This window comes from Lupinus angustifolius, chromosome LG08 (assembly GCF_001865875.1).
Source record: "Lupinus angustifolius cultivar Tanjil chromosome LG08, LupAngTanjil_v1.0, whole genome shotgun sequence".
NCBI lineage: Eukaryota > Viridiplantae > Streptophyta > Magnoliopsida > Fabales > Fabaceae > Lupinus > Lupinus angustifolius.
In genome coordinates this window covers 4564753-4579428 of record NC_032016.1, presented here as the reverse complement: position 1 = coordinate 4579428, position 14676 = coordinate 4564753, and the positions used below count along the sequence as shown (strand labels likewise).

The following is a 14676-nucleotide window of genomic DNA, read 5'->3' as shown; positions in this document are numbered from 1 at the left end:
TAACTTTAAGTAATGATATTTCTTTTTTCTTTTCACTTCATCTTTTAGCATACATAATTACTATTTATTTGTGAGCTCAAAAACAACAAAAATAAAATTAACTACATTGTATTTATTTTCACCTAGATTATTGTTTTTTCAATTCACGATGAAACAAATTTGAAATTTTTTGATGGTTTTCCTTCATTCCTTTATTTTCTTCCCAACTTAAGGAGGAAAAGTTTTTTGTGGGACTCATGCATATTTTTTCCCTCCTCCCTATTTAATTTTGGAATCAAAAGGTGGAAAATTTCCACAACTTTTCTTTCCTCTTGTTTTCTATGCAACCAAATATAGTGTAAAACTTTGATACACTATAGTGCAAGTGATGTTTTTTTTTTAATTATTGATTATTCATTAGTTATTCTTAAATAATAAAATTAATACAAATTAATAGTTAATGATAGACTAATAATGTAAAAAACAATTACATTGATAATGCATAGATTTTAAACTAGACCTCTTATTAATTATTATTATTTTAGTTAAGAATTAATAACAATTATCATAAGTAAGTGATGATTTGATAATTTAAAAAATCATTTCATTTTTTTTTGGTAATTAAGAACTCTCATGAATAATTTTTTAAATTTCAAAATGTTTCATAAGATTAAAAAAATACAAATATTTCTAAGCGATCCTTGAATAAATTAATGAGAAGTCAATTCTCACTTTCATTCTAATAATATAGTTACTTTTCATTTTAGATAAAAAAAAATAAGTGAAAATTACATTTTAACCTCTTATATTATAATTACCTTCACCTTAAGGTGTATCGGATATTCCAATATTTGTGATCAATTATGTTTGATTGGAAAAAAATGTAAATAAATTTAAAAATTTAATAATTAAGTATTTTTATAACAAATTAGAACTAATAATATATATAATAACACAAATTATTGGGTATAAGATGTGTTTTCTCACTTTAATCCTTTACTAATGAGAAATACATTTTTAATTATTGAGAGTAGTTGATGTCATTCACTAAAGTCCTTCTAGTTGGGCTAAACTAACTAACATTAAACATTATTAGGAATATCATTGATAATTTAAGTTATGCTTATATCCCTCTACCCATACTTATTGGACTGACATAACACGAAAAATCTCCGAAATGAATATCACATGTTTTATCTATATAATATACAGTTAGTAAAACTTAGTTAGTAGAAACAAAATTCACTTAAATTTACTCTATGTTTCAAAATAGATAAGTATATTAAAAATAATGGTATAATATAAGAATGAATATGAATGCAAGAGAGTAAAGAATGAATATGAATGCAAGCGAGTAAAGAATTTTTCCAATCCCTTTGCTTGTTGGGTTTTCCAAAGTTCTCCCAAGTTCGTCCCACTCCAAAAACCAACTCAGACTGGGAAACAATTCCTATGTAAAAAGGGAATAGAGAGACATGATTTTCAATAGGAATGCAAAAAGGGAGAGCTGATGTAAAGAGTAAAAGAGAGCTAACATCATGCATGATCTAGTTATATTTTGCTATAGTTGGTAAAGCTCCAACAGCACTAAGCCAACAACACAATTTGATGTGTCAGATTTTGGATTAAGATATTAAGTTCATGAATTAGTTTTATTGAAAAACTCATATCACAATTTTTTCACACCTTTCATTACCCATTCCAAACACACCATAAGTACATATTCTTCAATACCCAATTCTGAATGTAGTGACATGCCATTGGAGATACCAAAGTACAAGGCATACAACCATTTCAAAGCCTAAAATCCTGAAGTGAAGAGGTGCCAAGCCCTTTAGAATTGTAATAAAGAACAAAATCCCTTGCAGTTGTTTCCTTGTAAAGAGGAGGATTCTCTTCTGATAACAATTCTTTAATAGGACCATATACTCTATTTGATGGAAAAAGATTTGTGCTGAAGAAGCATGCCACAGATATCCTTGGGCCAATAGTGTTTGCTAAAACTCTGTGCTTGGCACTCTTGAATTTGTCATTAGAGATGACCTGCAAAACCAAATATTAACAAATTAAGTTTTTGATCACATCTTGGTACTTAAACAAGGATTGGAAATATAATTCAGCTTGCTTCTTTTCATACTTGTTTTCATACTTGTTAACGGTTTAAGGCTTCGCTAGATCCCAGAATGACCAAAAGGTCAAGGGTTCGATTCCTAAGAATGACACTTGTTGGGAGGGGCAGACACGCACCCTGAAAAATATTAGTTCCTTGCCCAAAAGGTGAGGGAATACCCTTGTTAATACCCAAAAAAAATAATTGTCAACAAGTATGGTAATTTGACGCATTTTAAGTTGGTAATTTGTTAATGTTCAATATATATTAGATACAAAAATGATGGTTGCAGAAAGTTGTTACAATGATTGTGTATTTTAAGTTGATCAAGAATATTAGAGATACTAGTTGAGTCGGTTAATTTGGTTATAGTTAGTTGGATATTGGTTAGAGGCCAGCTACTATATAAGTTCAATTGTACACTCTTTGTAATAAGCTTTTCTCATTTTTTATCACATTAAGAGAATATTCACTAAGTTTTGTTCTCAATTATCTTCCTCTCTTTGAGCTTTCACCATGTTTTAAGTATTAATCATTACTATAATAATGTCTGGTCTGTAAAAACAAATTGCTGGTTCAGCCCTTGGATGCATGCTATGGTGCAAAATAGTACTTGCCTGAATTAAGTCTCCGAGATTAATGATTAAAGCTCCATCTACGGGCTCGATATCAACCCACTGATTTTGGCAAAATACTTGGAGGCCACCAATGTGATCTTGAAGAAGGATAGTGATGAAATCACGGTCACTATGTTCGGTTGTTCCCATAGTTTTGTCAGGCTCTGGGCATGCTGGGTAGTAGTGAGACACTAGCATATGCCCTTTACCACACTCCATCTCTTCCAAATGTTTGGGTTTCAGTCCCAAAGCCTCTGATAGCAACTCCAATAGGATATCTCCGAGCCTCTGAAGATGCTTCGAGTAACGAATCGTGATATCTCTGTAAGAGTATGAAGAATAATGCATATTACTTATTTAATTTACAGACATGTCAAATTTCATATTTGGAATGGTCATAATGGGCTAAAGGTACTGATGTGAAATTAGCATACAAGGACAAAGGAAATGCCGAAGAAAAAGATGTAAATATCTGCTTAAATGACGTAATCTACACTGGCAATAATCTAAATATGTTTGAAGAATTGAAGATGGTAATGGAACAAGAACGTGAGATGATCGACAATGAACTTATGGCCTATTACATTGGCATTGAAGTGAAGCATGATAGAGATGCGAATTTTATTCGGTAAGTGACTTATGCAAATAGAGTTCTTGGGAAACTTGAGATTAAAAATCATGAACAATTAACTGTTTGGCTGTGAATCATATTGGCAGAGAAAACAATAATTTTGCAGATGCTCTGGCCAAACAAGGGTGCTTTAGAAAACATGACCTTTGGGCTCATTGGTGATATTTAATTGCTTGTTACCGGTGCTTATCATTTGAATCTGTAACATCTTTGAATGTTTTGGAAAACAGGGAACATGATCTTTGGATTTGGTTTTGATTATTTTTCCCACATATAGTACTCTCTTGACTGGTTTTAGTACAATCCTGTTTTGGGAGGGATATTCCCAACATCATGTTCTTGTACTCTCTTGAATGGTTTTTCTACAATCCTATTTGGGAGGGATGTTCCAACATGATATTCTTAATGTGTTGAATGACTCGGTTTTTTCCTTTAAAAAAGGTTTAAGGGGGAAGTTGGAAGTTAAAACATGACCCATTCGCCTAAGTATTTAGTGTTCATGTATAATAAGACTTGTAGTTCCAATACATATGCTTAAGTCCATTGTATCACATGCATCACAAGGTTCGCAATAAACCGAACCAATTTGACATTCGTTTGAAACTCGGCTCGTTATTTAGCTCGACAAACTTGGTTCATAAACCAAAAGAGCCGAACTTGGGCTGGAAATTGAACTTGTTAAATAAACGAGTTGAACTTAAGTCGGGTGTAGTTCGACTCATTTGGTTAATGAACTGGCTCGATATATATAAATAATGTAATATTTATATAACTTTGTGAAGTATTTTTTTAAAATAAATGAATTATTTGAGTTGTCCAAATGAACCAATTCGAGTTGAGCTGAAAATTTTGTGAACTTTAACCAATCTAGTTCAAGCTAAAAAAGTAACTCATATCGAATTCGAGTCTAGTTTTGAGCTAAACAAATCTTTATCGAGTCGAATCGAACCGAGCCTTGGTTCGACTCGGTCTTTTCCAGCGCTAATCACAAGTACCTACATAATCTATAAATACTTAGGTACTAAAACATTTGCATGCAAGCCAAAAGAAGACAAGTGCTAGAAAAGTCAAGAGCAAAAGAGCAAAGCTAACTCCAAGAAATCAAAATAAGTAAGATTATAATAGAGTTTGAGTATTCTTTTTCTCAACCTATCCTCCTTTTCATCTTTCAAAACTTTCTAGAGAAAACAAAATTTGAGCAGATACCTGCAAATTGTAGGTAATTCTTCAGGCTTAGGAGAATCTGGAGCCATGACACAATACAAAGTATCTCTCCAATTTGCTGCTTTAGACTGATACAGATCAAAGTTACAGTTGAATCTGACTTTCCTTGCAAAATCACGGCTATAATATTCCTTTTTCACATCATATGGCAGTTCATGAAATCTGCGAATTCCGTCGATCATTTCATCAAGGATTTCTTTGGGTATCCCATGGTTCACTACCTGAAAAAATCCACAGGTTTCAGATGCTACCTGAACTTTGTGAATGATATCTTTTCTTGCAACACAATCAACTTCTTGCAACTGTTGAAGTTGAAGGTCTATCACTGGGATTTGGAGCTCAGTGGAAGTGGATGATGATGATCTTTTGCTTTGGATTCCATCAACAGATGAAATGAAAATGTGAGGAATTTTAGATATACCAGCATCAACTAGTCCTTTCACACCAGCTTTAGTGTCATCAAAAGCCTTCAGCTCTTGTTTCCTATCACTTTGATCCAATTCATATTTGGTTGAATTCTGATGCACTTGTGTATCAACCATGTTTCTACTTTGTGTTTTGTTTTAGAATTGTTGAGTATAAGTGAAAACATTGTCAGGTATATTTATGTACTAAACCAAGGTTGTAAATAGTGATTAGTGTTGTAATTTCAGATACTCCAAAACTACTTTATTAATAATTGTATGCAAATGTGACCACAATTACGATTAAGATATAAATTGTATAATAGTGGATGCGAGCCCGATTTAAAATCTTGTACCAAAATATTGGTATTAATGCATTTTACATTTTACTCTAACCACTATGCCTAAAAGGTTTCAAATAATAATTACTAAATCCAAATAGGCAAATACACCTTTTATTTTCTCACTTTACCTACTACGATACTAAACTTCTGCTTCATTTAAATAAAAAACGACTCTAAGCTTCTTTTTTTGTGTATGACAGTGGCATTTAGTGAATGAGATTTGGGTAAAAAAAATAATAGAAATGAATGTACCAGATAAAATAATGATGATAATACAGATTAAACAAATGTCTAGCAAAGTCAGTGGATTTGGTGGGATGATGAGGGAATCTTTGGGCCAGAGTATGGTGGTTACTTTCACTATAAATCAATATTGTATAGCTTTTTTAAAGTGAATTCTACTTTTCATACTCCTTTCCTATTTATTGATCTCAATCAAAAAACATGTCCCCAAAAAAAATATAATAATTTTGTTGACATTAAATTTATTTTGTTTTGTTTTTTTCCTATGTCCTTTAACTCTATAATTATTAGTTTCTTTTAACTGCTTACACTAATCCAGAGAATACTCGGTCTTATTTATGTAAAATTTTAACCTATACAAATAATCAACATTATTTGATTGAGCTATCACATGGGTTATTGATTGCTTATTACTAGTATTATTCAATTGGTGAAAAGATGAATTTAAAAAATGAACCATTGCATAGCCACCAAAACAAACTGGTTCATTTAGGTCTTAGGATGAATCAGTGTATGTTTATGAAGCTTAGGGTTTTCATAGCAAAAGTAATGAAAAGAATGTATGTAAATTAGAAGTTTGCACTTATCCACCTTAACATTTGTATTCCCTTTAAAGTCAATGGCACCCAGCATTTGGTGCACCCAGCCTGTTTATGAGCATTGAAAACAAACTCACAAATAGGATATGACTTCAAACGCAGTATATGGCTCAACATTTCATGGGAAGCATTAATGCTTCATATGGTTACAGGAAATCTATGAAGATATATGCAAGATGGGAAATTTTAATTTCTAGTTTCAACAAAAAAGGAAGAATGTTTTCTAATGATAAATTGAAAAAGGTTTAGCTTCAAAATACCCTCATGGTCTAAACATGACCTGAGAGCTGATGGTAAAAACTCCAACAGCAACGGTAGAATCTTCCTTAGTCCTGCTAATGCAAACAACTAAAGTTCCTACTCCATAACATTTTTCAACTGAGGAGTTTCGTTAACACAGCTTCGGCACGCTGCTCAAAATTTGGTAATGCCCAGTCATGCTGGGTTATGTCAAGATTGTCTTTCTCAACACTCAGACCCTGAAAACAAGATTTATGGATAAATAAGAAGAAGAAAAACAGTAAGATTGTTGATTATTTTGTCAAAGACTGGAGTCACTGGACTTGGGTTCAATTGAGTTGCAGTTACACCTTTCCTCTCCCATGTTTCAACTTTGAACAAATGAAGAATCTGTCACATACTCATATTTACCATCCAAAAAATAATGATTACACCACAATTTAGCCAGAACCTCTTAAAATACTACCCTTTCCTTTTCTATTACACTTGATGCAATGCACCAACATTGCGTTTTTCTTTCAAGAGGTGTGCTAAATTTCAACCCGATACTGCCATCCGTGAAAAATTATATATACAAAGCACCTCTTAGAAATAAAAGATCATTTTTTCCCTTGTAGACTGGTGAGAGAAAAAGTTGTGGTGGGTGGGGGATCAATCAGCAATGTTTTTTTGGGTACAAGGATCAATCAGCAATGTTTTTTTGGGTACAAGAATCAATCAGCAACGTGATAAAATGTTGAATGTCAATTAATTGTACATACTAGACCTATATGTGCGCAAATATTGATAATCAAATTCATGAAATACAACTACAAAATCAGTACCTTTGAAGAATCAAATCCAAATCCACCTCCACCCATTTGCATCATACGTTGTGTATCATCTACAGCTGTATCAAAAACAACATCATATCACAGCTTCTGCCTAGTATCGACCCAAATCACAGCTTTGAAGTGAAAATGGACAAAGTATTGAGAGGTAGTGAAAACTCCAATTCATGAAATTGATGAGATAATTAAAATTTCCAAACTGTCACTAACCATTTTCTTCCCCCAATATGAGACTAAAAAATCCTCTTAATCCAAATAGATTGAGGAAGTACCTGAAATGCAATCATGACAATTAAATCAAAGTCACATTAAAACAGATAGAGAGGTACACATTCAGAGGAAATCTTAAGTTCCATGAAAATGAAGTTTACCAAGACCGACTGCTGACATAGCTAACATCTACCGTGCTTAAGTCTATCCCATTCTGTAACATCGATCTAAACCTCTGCGTCAGTGGAAAGGGTATTTTTGCTGCAGGGAATATTAAACATTTTTCAGGGGAATAATAGAAGTAGGGAATATAAGGCTAGGCCCAGCAGATGGTACTACTATTAGTCAAGACATATGTGTGCTTATACAAATACCAGATGCATAATTAATAATAGAAAAGACTAGCAGCTTGATACTTTAAAGTGATTAATATAAACAGAGACATGTTGAAGAATATGAAATCATGCAAAGAAGAAATATTCTGCTCCACCATGAAGTAACAACGAGGATAGGTTGAAAAAATTACCTGCTACGAACCCAGAAAAGAAAAAGTTCACCCAAGCAAAGGTAAGAGTCTGTCCAAAAAGGGAAAATATAAGAATGGTAGTAAGGCATCTCCTCATATTGGCAAAAATTATGTAACACAAAGGGATAATGATCTAAAATCTTATGCCGAAGTACAGTGAAACTCTAATTTCAATACCTGAGGGATGATCATGGAAAGATTTTTCTTCATCATATCCACAGCCATGTTTGGATCAGAGAACATCTGTGCTTGTGGATTTGTGGCTTGTCCCTTTGGAACAAACAAAAGACCATTTTCCTGCAATGAATGAAGACAAACAATTAGTTCACTGTTGAACTGGTTGGATATATAATCATTTAATATAATACACAAAACTCGTGTCATGGTCATTAATTAATAACTTTTAATGCTGCTGTGAAAATGTCAAATTTTAACTTTGGCACTACACAAAGTTCATGTAACTGACCCCACCTAGTGAAACACAAGCTGATTGTCATTGCAGAAACTTATTCATGAATAATCCAATAAAGGATCCCACAAAACCAGGTTTGACAACAAGGAAATCTCACAAGGCGTGTAGCTGAACCAATTGCCAACACCATTATACTATAAAATGAAACTAAAACTTCTCCCAATGAAGAACCACGCATTTAAACCTTCTGAAAACCACAATACACACTAAGCAAACAAACCTCATTGCAAAAATAAATTTTGCGTTCGCGAAAGGCCTTTGAGGGAATAAAATTTGCCGCGGCACGTAAATTCCGAGCTCTAAGCATCACTTGCCTGAATCAATATCACCAAAATATAATCCTCCTAATATCAAATTAAGGGCAAAAAAATACAAGTAGCTACATAATCAACCATTGAGTAAGAGTTTAAAGTACCCTTCTTTAACAATTTTGGCATCAGGAGTTTGAGAAGATCGCATAAGCTTGGAAACAAAATAACGGAGCACACCAATGAGAACCATAACCACAGAAAGAGGAATCAGTACCCAATTTCTGATTGCAGTATCTAACACCAGATCATCTGCCATTGTTCTTTCACCTATATACAAATATTAAGCACTAACATATGTATAATATAAACAGATAGTGATTCCAATGCATGATAAATAGATAATTCTTAAACAAAAATAAAATTAATACAATGAATGTCAAAGTATTTTGAAAGATAATTTGTATTTTTTAATATTATTCAAATAACTTTTAGGGGAAAGCTTCAAAATTCAGTATTTTTGGGTTTGGCTATCGAAATTGAAATTGGGATAAAGGAATGTACCGTGTCGCAGTATCTGATTTAGTTTGTGAGAAAGGAAATCAGTGAAGAAAAGGTGTTAGTTGAAAGTTGTATGCATGAACATGATGAACGTAAGAAGTACTCACTTTACGAGGGTTTTGAATTGCATGTAATTCATAAAAATAAATTAACTGTGTTAAATGTTCTTTAATTGGAAAAAACGACTTATGTTGGTATAACAATTGGTTAAAGGAAAACAAAGGAGGTAACAAATATATTAATAGATAAATAATAATTTATACTATGTATAAAGCAAAAAACATGGTGTAACCACCACCATGGTATAATTTATATATTCCTATTTTTTCCTTCAATTTTTTAATTTAAAAAATCATATAATTCTATATAATCACATCAAACATATTAATTATAAGTTGCATATTTTCTAATAAAAACAAAAAAAATAATATAAAGTAAATATAATATAAAAAAGACATTTTAATTCTACGAATATATAAAAATTAATTACTTAATACTTTAAAATAAGAATGTGACCAACAGACATTCAACTAGACACTTGGTGTCAGTCTGTCGCACACTAATAATAATTGTAAAAGTCGTTTCTAAGGATTGCATTTGATGCACATCACAAGCATTACAATAGGATATTGAAAACGATTTGGTTGCAATGAAATTTAATTAAAGTCCATTCCTTAATAATAAAATACAAAAGATACATATAGTTATATTAAAGTTTCACATAATATCTAACAATGATTAGCAATAAAATATGTACCTTTGTTTAGAGAGGTGTTTTTCATTTTTAAAAGATTTAAATTAATCAATGATTGAATCAAATTTACTAATTAAATAAAAAATTCATCTTCTATCTTATTAGACAATCTTATATTGTTTATCTTAATTGATGAAAATTTGTAATAACAGTTCAGATAAAATATATTAGTGAATTAATCATGTAAAATGTTTTTGTCCCATACATTGTCAATATAATTTTTTTTATCCACTATCATTACATTGTTAATCATTTATTTATATTATTTGTTCGAAAAATTAATTAATATTTATACATGAATGATTTTATATTATCAATATATACATTTTTTTTTTGTCATTCTTAAATTTGAGTTGTTAGTTATTAAAAATAAAATTAGTTTTATAATGCTCATTAAATTGATAAGATAGAGTTATCCACAACAATACTATATTATAAATATTAAATAAATAGTCTTGTTAGAATCCAAACCAGGATTGAGAGTTATAAACCAGGTTTTACATTTAAACACCATAAGGAAGGTGTTGTTAAAATCCTTTTATCTTAGTATGTATGTGAAGGGAGTTGTTGCTCCCACTTGTCTTTAGATCCTCCCTCAACTAACACAACATAAATAGTTGAGTGATTCTAAGAACAGTGACTGTGGTGTTGTTGAGAAAGAGAAAGTAACGGAAGCTAATGGAACATAGAAGATTTTGCTAGGGAGCAGATATCAAGAAATAAAAAGGATCTGCACTCGTTGAGATTATAAGAAATCCTATTGGAGAATGTGGTTAACTTGTGGACATTGTTCAGATAACTCATAACATGTCAATTTTTTTTCTTTTCTCTTCAACTTATTTATTTCATTTCTTTTTATTCAGTATAATAATTTTTTTTTTATTTCTTTTTGTTGTATCTCAACGAACATTACTCCCAATATTTAAAACTTTTTAACTTTCTAGAAATATAATGTGACCTTAAACTAATAAACCAACATTTTATTAATTTTTGTTGTTGTTTATTAATACATATGATCGACTTGTTTTTAGGACAGCACCAATTTTCCTAAAACATTGGTGGATGCTTTTGAATTGAGGCAATTAGGAATGGCAACGGGTGGGTTAGAGTCGGGTTTGCACATACCTAAATCCGAACTCAAAATTCAAAACCCGAACCCAAACTCAACGGGGTTGAAAATAAAAATACCATCCCTGAACTCGAAAAAAGATCCAAAAATGATAAAGTATTAAAGAAAATATGATATTATTTTCGTGTAATTTTTCTCTAACATTTCTATTTTCTTTTTTATTATTTCATTTCTTTTATGTTTGAAGATCCAATAGTATATAAAGTAAAATTGCAAATGGTAGAAATTTCAATTTTAGTGGTTAAACAGGTCGGGCGAAGTAGTGGCCAAAGGAGGAGTCAATATTGGTGGTTTTCTTCTAGTGAAAGTTGAAGGACGAGACTAGGGCAGTCAAAACGGGCCAGCTCAGTAAAACCAGCCCACCAAAGCCAAAAAAATTATAGGAATTGCATATCATTTTAAGACATTTTTATTGCTCCTGGGCTTTTTAGTCCAGCCGGCTATATGAGGCAAGCTTGGACTACCCGTTTTTCTTATTTTTTTAATCTTTCTTTTGAAACTTTTGGCTTGGTAATAAGCTTTAGCTAAAATTTATTTTACAATACAACTTATAATAACAAATAAATAATAAATATTATGTTATGAACTTTGAATAAAAAATAGAATAATATTTATACCACAAATATTTATAAATTACAATAATGTTATACGGTGAAATATTATATTATTTTTCTTATTTTGTATAATATCCTTTTAAGTCCAATAAAAAAATAATCATCAAATCAAATTAAAAAACATTAAACCATATAGATTTTACTTTTCTTTTCCTAATTGTGTAGGTAGTTAGATTTAACTTGGACAACAAAAACACAATAAAGAAAATAGCTTTTGCAACAAAACTGAAAGACAATGTAATTTTTCCAAAATAGAGAACACCACACAACCAAATTTAATATAATAATTTATAATAAAAGTATTGATAAAGAACATACAAATGATAATATTTTTGATAGTGTCTAAAGATTTATATATTATAATGAACTCCAAATTCTATTGGTTATAGAGTAAGAATCCAATAAAAATGAGATTCTTAACAAGAGTTATGTTAAAAATCATATAAATGGATTTCACATCATAACTAAAAAACAAGACATTAGATTTATATTTATTGTATTAAACATAAGAAATGTGTTAAAAAAATTCAATAATATTAAATTATATATATATATATATATATATATATTAAATAAGTTAAATTTTAAATAATTTTTTAATATTATACGATTAGCTAAAACCAATATGGACTAGCTCAATCTCATTCAGGTAGCCCAATTTTACACCTAGATAGGGACTATAGGTGGTCAATATTTGTGTTTGAGGAAAGTTTAGGAGCACTATTATTGGTTGTTAAGCCTCCCAAAATAAAGGATGATTATCAAATGAATAAAGGCCGAGATTGAAAGGACGTGAACAGGCAACATTGCACTGGCCTAATTGGGTTCAAATTAATACAAATGGAGATTAATTTTCAATTACTTGCAATTTTCTTGTTTTTCATATTTTATACATAAATTAGTCTTCTTTTATATTTATGTGATTGAAGATAAATAATATAGCTGTCCACACTAAACATATCTATCTGTTTAGGCTTAATGATAGTATTTGGTAAGATCTAATGTCCACGCATAATATGCCTATCACAAAAACCAATCAATTGGCTATTGAACTGGTGAAAATCTCGAATACATTGCAGTACCACGTGAGAAAATATTGTTACCCTTGAAAACAATGAAAAAAAAAGTTTAACTACACAAATGTTTATTACCAAAAAACTTGAACAAAATTAAAAATATGTAAGGCAAAACCAATGGCTCATACTGCTACTTCATAAAGCAGGAAAGCAACAAAGGTGAGCCATAATGATTTGATTTGCGCCTACGCACTGTAAATGTGCGCCACAAAGAATACCCTCACTCGTGGAAATACCACGCTACCCCTAACTCAAGAGGTAAGCGCTCGGCCTTAGGCACATTATTAACATTCTCATTCATTCAAAAAACAATGTAAGCATAATCTTAATCAAATATTCATGTACTCGTATAAATAACAATGTTTGCCACAATAGTGTTTTTTCCCGCCGAAAGGTTATTGAACTTTCGGCATAAACACGGTGGCAAAAGTAAGTATAGCTTAGGTTTATGTTATGTCCTGATGGAATAACTAATCAGCACAAGACCGTCCATAAGCACAAAAACATGTGTTAAAATAAAATGTTCATCAAGCTTCATAAGATCCTAAAACATATTGGGAAACAGGATCAAATAAAAGAAGAATATGATAACGAATGATATGGCACAAATTATGAGCTCACAGGTTTTGAAACAGAGCCTGCAAACCTTCGATATGTGCAATTGAATTAAGAGATGCGAAGGAGAAGAGATATTCAGAAATGAAAGAGTACCTTGACGCCGATTATTGAAGGTGATTAGGGTTTGGCTTCAATCACTTTATATAGTCATTCAACATAGTCACACAGGTTTAGGCCTTCTGGGCTTTCGAATTTATTGTTGGATACTTGGATGGGCTTCAAACTCCACCCACGTCCATCTACCTGATTTTATCTTAAATCAAAATAATAGTTATTCCATATGTTCATTGTATACTGATATTTAAGGTTAAATCCATAACCAAATAGTAAGGAGTAGTTAAATAATATAAAATTTTGATATCGTTTTTACTAAAATGATTTAAGATTATAAAAGTTGAGTATTGTTCATTTTTATCATCCTAATCTCAAAGTTACTCTAAATTCCGACGAAAAAACTGAGATTATGATGATCAGGAAGTAATCCATCAATCATATGGTAAATTCCAATTCAAATTTAACTTTGTTGTTAGAGAATGATAAAAATAATAAACATTAAAAGACAGAAGACTAAATTAATATTACTTTATCCATAAACTAAGAAGGTAAAAATAAAATCATAAACCAACACAGTATTTTAAACTTTTTCTCCTAATATCCTTCATAGTTTATACCTTTATCTGTACTAAATATATTTTAGCCTCTCCATAATAAACTTTTTTGCGTTGTATAATGATTAAGAGGACACTTGTCAAGCAGCAAAACAGGGATTCCTTTAATCAAAATATCTTTTGATGGTGGCAACAAGATATATCCTCTTGCAAACTACCTAATCACTAATTATCCAATTAATGGGCTATTTGTAAGAAGAAAAAAGAATTAAATCCTTTCTATAAATCTGAGTGATAAAAAATGGTCAAAGGGTTTAAAAAAGTTCTATTCTCATACATTTTTACCTTGTCTTTCATATCATTGCACTACACTATCTGGCTTCTCCTTTCATACCTGCATTATTTGGCCTATCTTTCCTTACTTCAATAATTTCTGCTTCTCAAATATATCTTCAATGGTTTTTTCAATGAATGATAAACCCAGAAGGAAAAATTAAACAAATGGAGCCGTAAACCACATTAAATGGGTTTATTACTGTACCTGATTGTAACTCACACAGGCAGCAAAGTTATGTAGCCTTCAGCGAGCTATACATTTCTATCAGCACATTATGCAAAACATGTTTTCATGTTTAAAAA

General features: G+C 31.0%; 2 protein-coding genes across 4 annotated transcripts; both read right to left on the bottom strand.

Annotated features, from left to right (window-relative positions):
- LOC109353713 (1-aminocyclopropane-1-carboxylate oxidase homolog 1-like) lies at positions 1598 to 5199 on the bottom strand. The gene is made up of 3 exons (XM_019596074.1): positions 4544 to 5199; positions 2707 to 3028; positions 1598 to 2022 (listed from the first exon to the last, which is right to left on the bottom strand). The coding sequence occupies exons 1-3, from the start codon at positions 5101 to 5103 to the stop codon at positions 1774 to 1776; spliced, it is 1131 nt and encodes a 376-aa protein (XP_019451619.1). The 5' UTR covers positions 5104 to 5199; the 3' UTR covers positions 1598 to 1773.
- Positions 6321 to 9327, bottom strand: LOC109353450 (ER membrane protein complex subunit 3-like). Of its 3 annotated transcripts, none has more exons than XM_019595731.1 (9): positions 9242 to 9327; positions 8845 to 9007; positions 8650 to 8743; positions 8135 to 8254; positions 7958 to 8006; positions 7593 to 7692; positions 7432 to 7493; positions 7216 to 7280; positions 6508 to 6630 (listed from the first exon to the last, which is right to left on the bottom strand). In XM_019595731.1, the coding sequence occupies exons 2-9, from the start codon at positions 8994 to 8996 to the stop codon at positions 6526 to 6528; spliced, it is 747 nt and encodes a 248-aa protein (XP_019451276.1). In that variant the 5' UTR covers positions 8997 to 9007; positions 9242 to 9327; the 3' UTR covers positions 6508 to 6525. The 3 variants fall into 3 exon arrangements, with proteins under 3 accessions (XP_019451278.1, XP_019451276.1, XP_019451277.1); XM_019595732.1 differs by having other exon boundaries at positions 8845 to 9000; positions 9242 to 9278; XM_019595733.1 differs by lacking the exon at positions 9242 to 9327 and having other exon boundaries at positions 6321 to 6630; positions 8845 to 9081.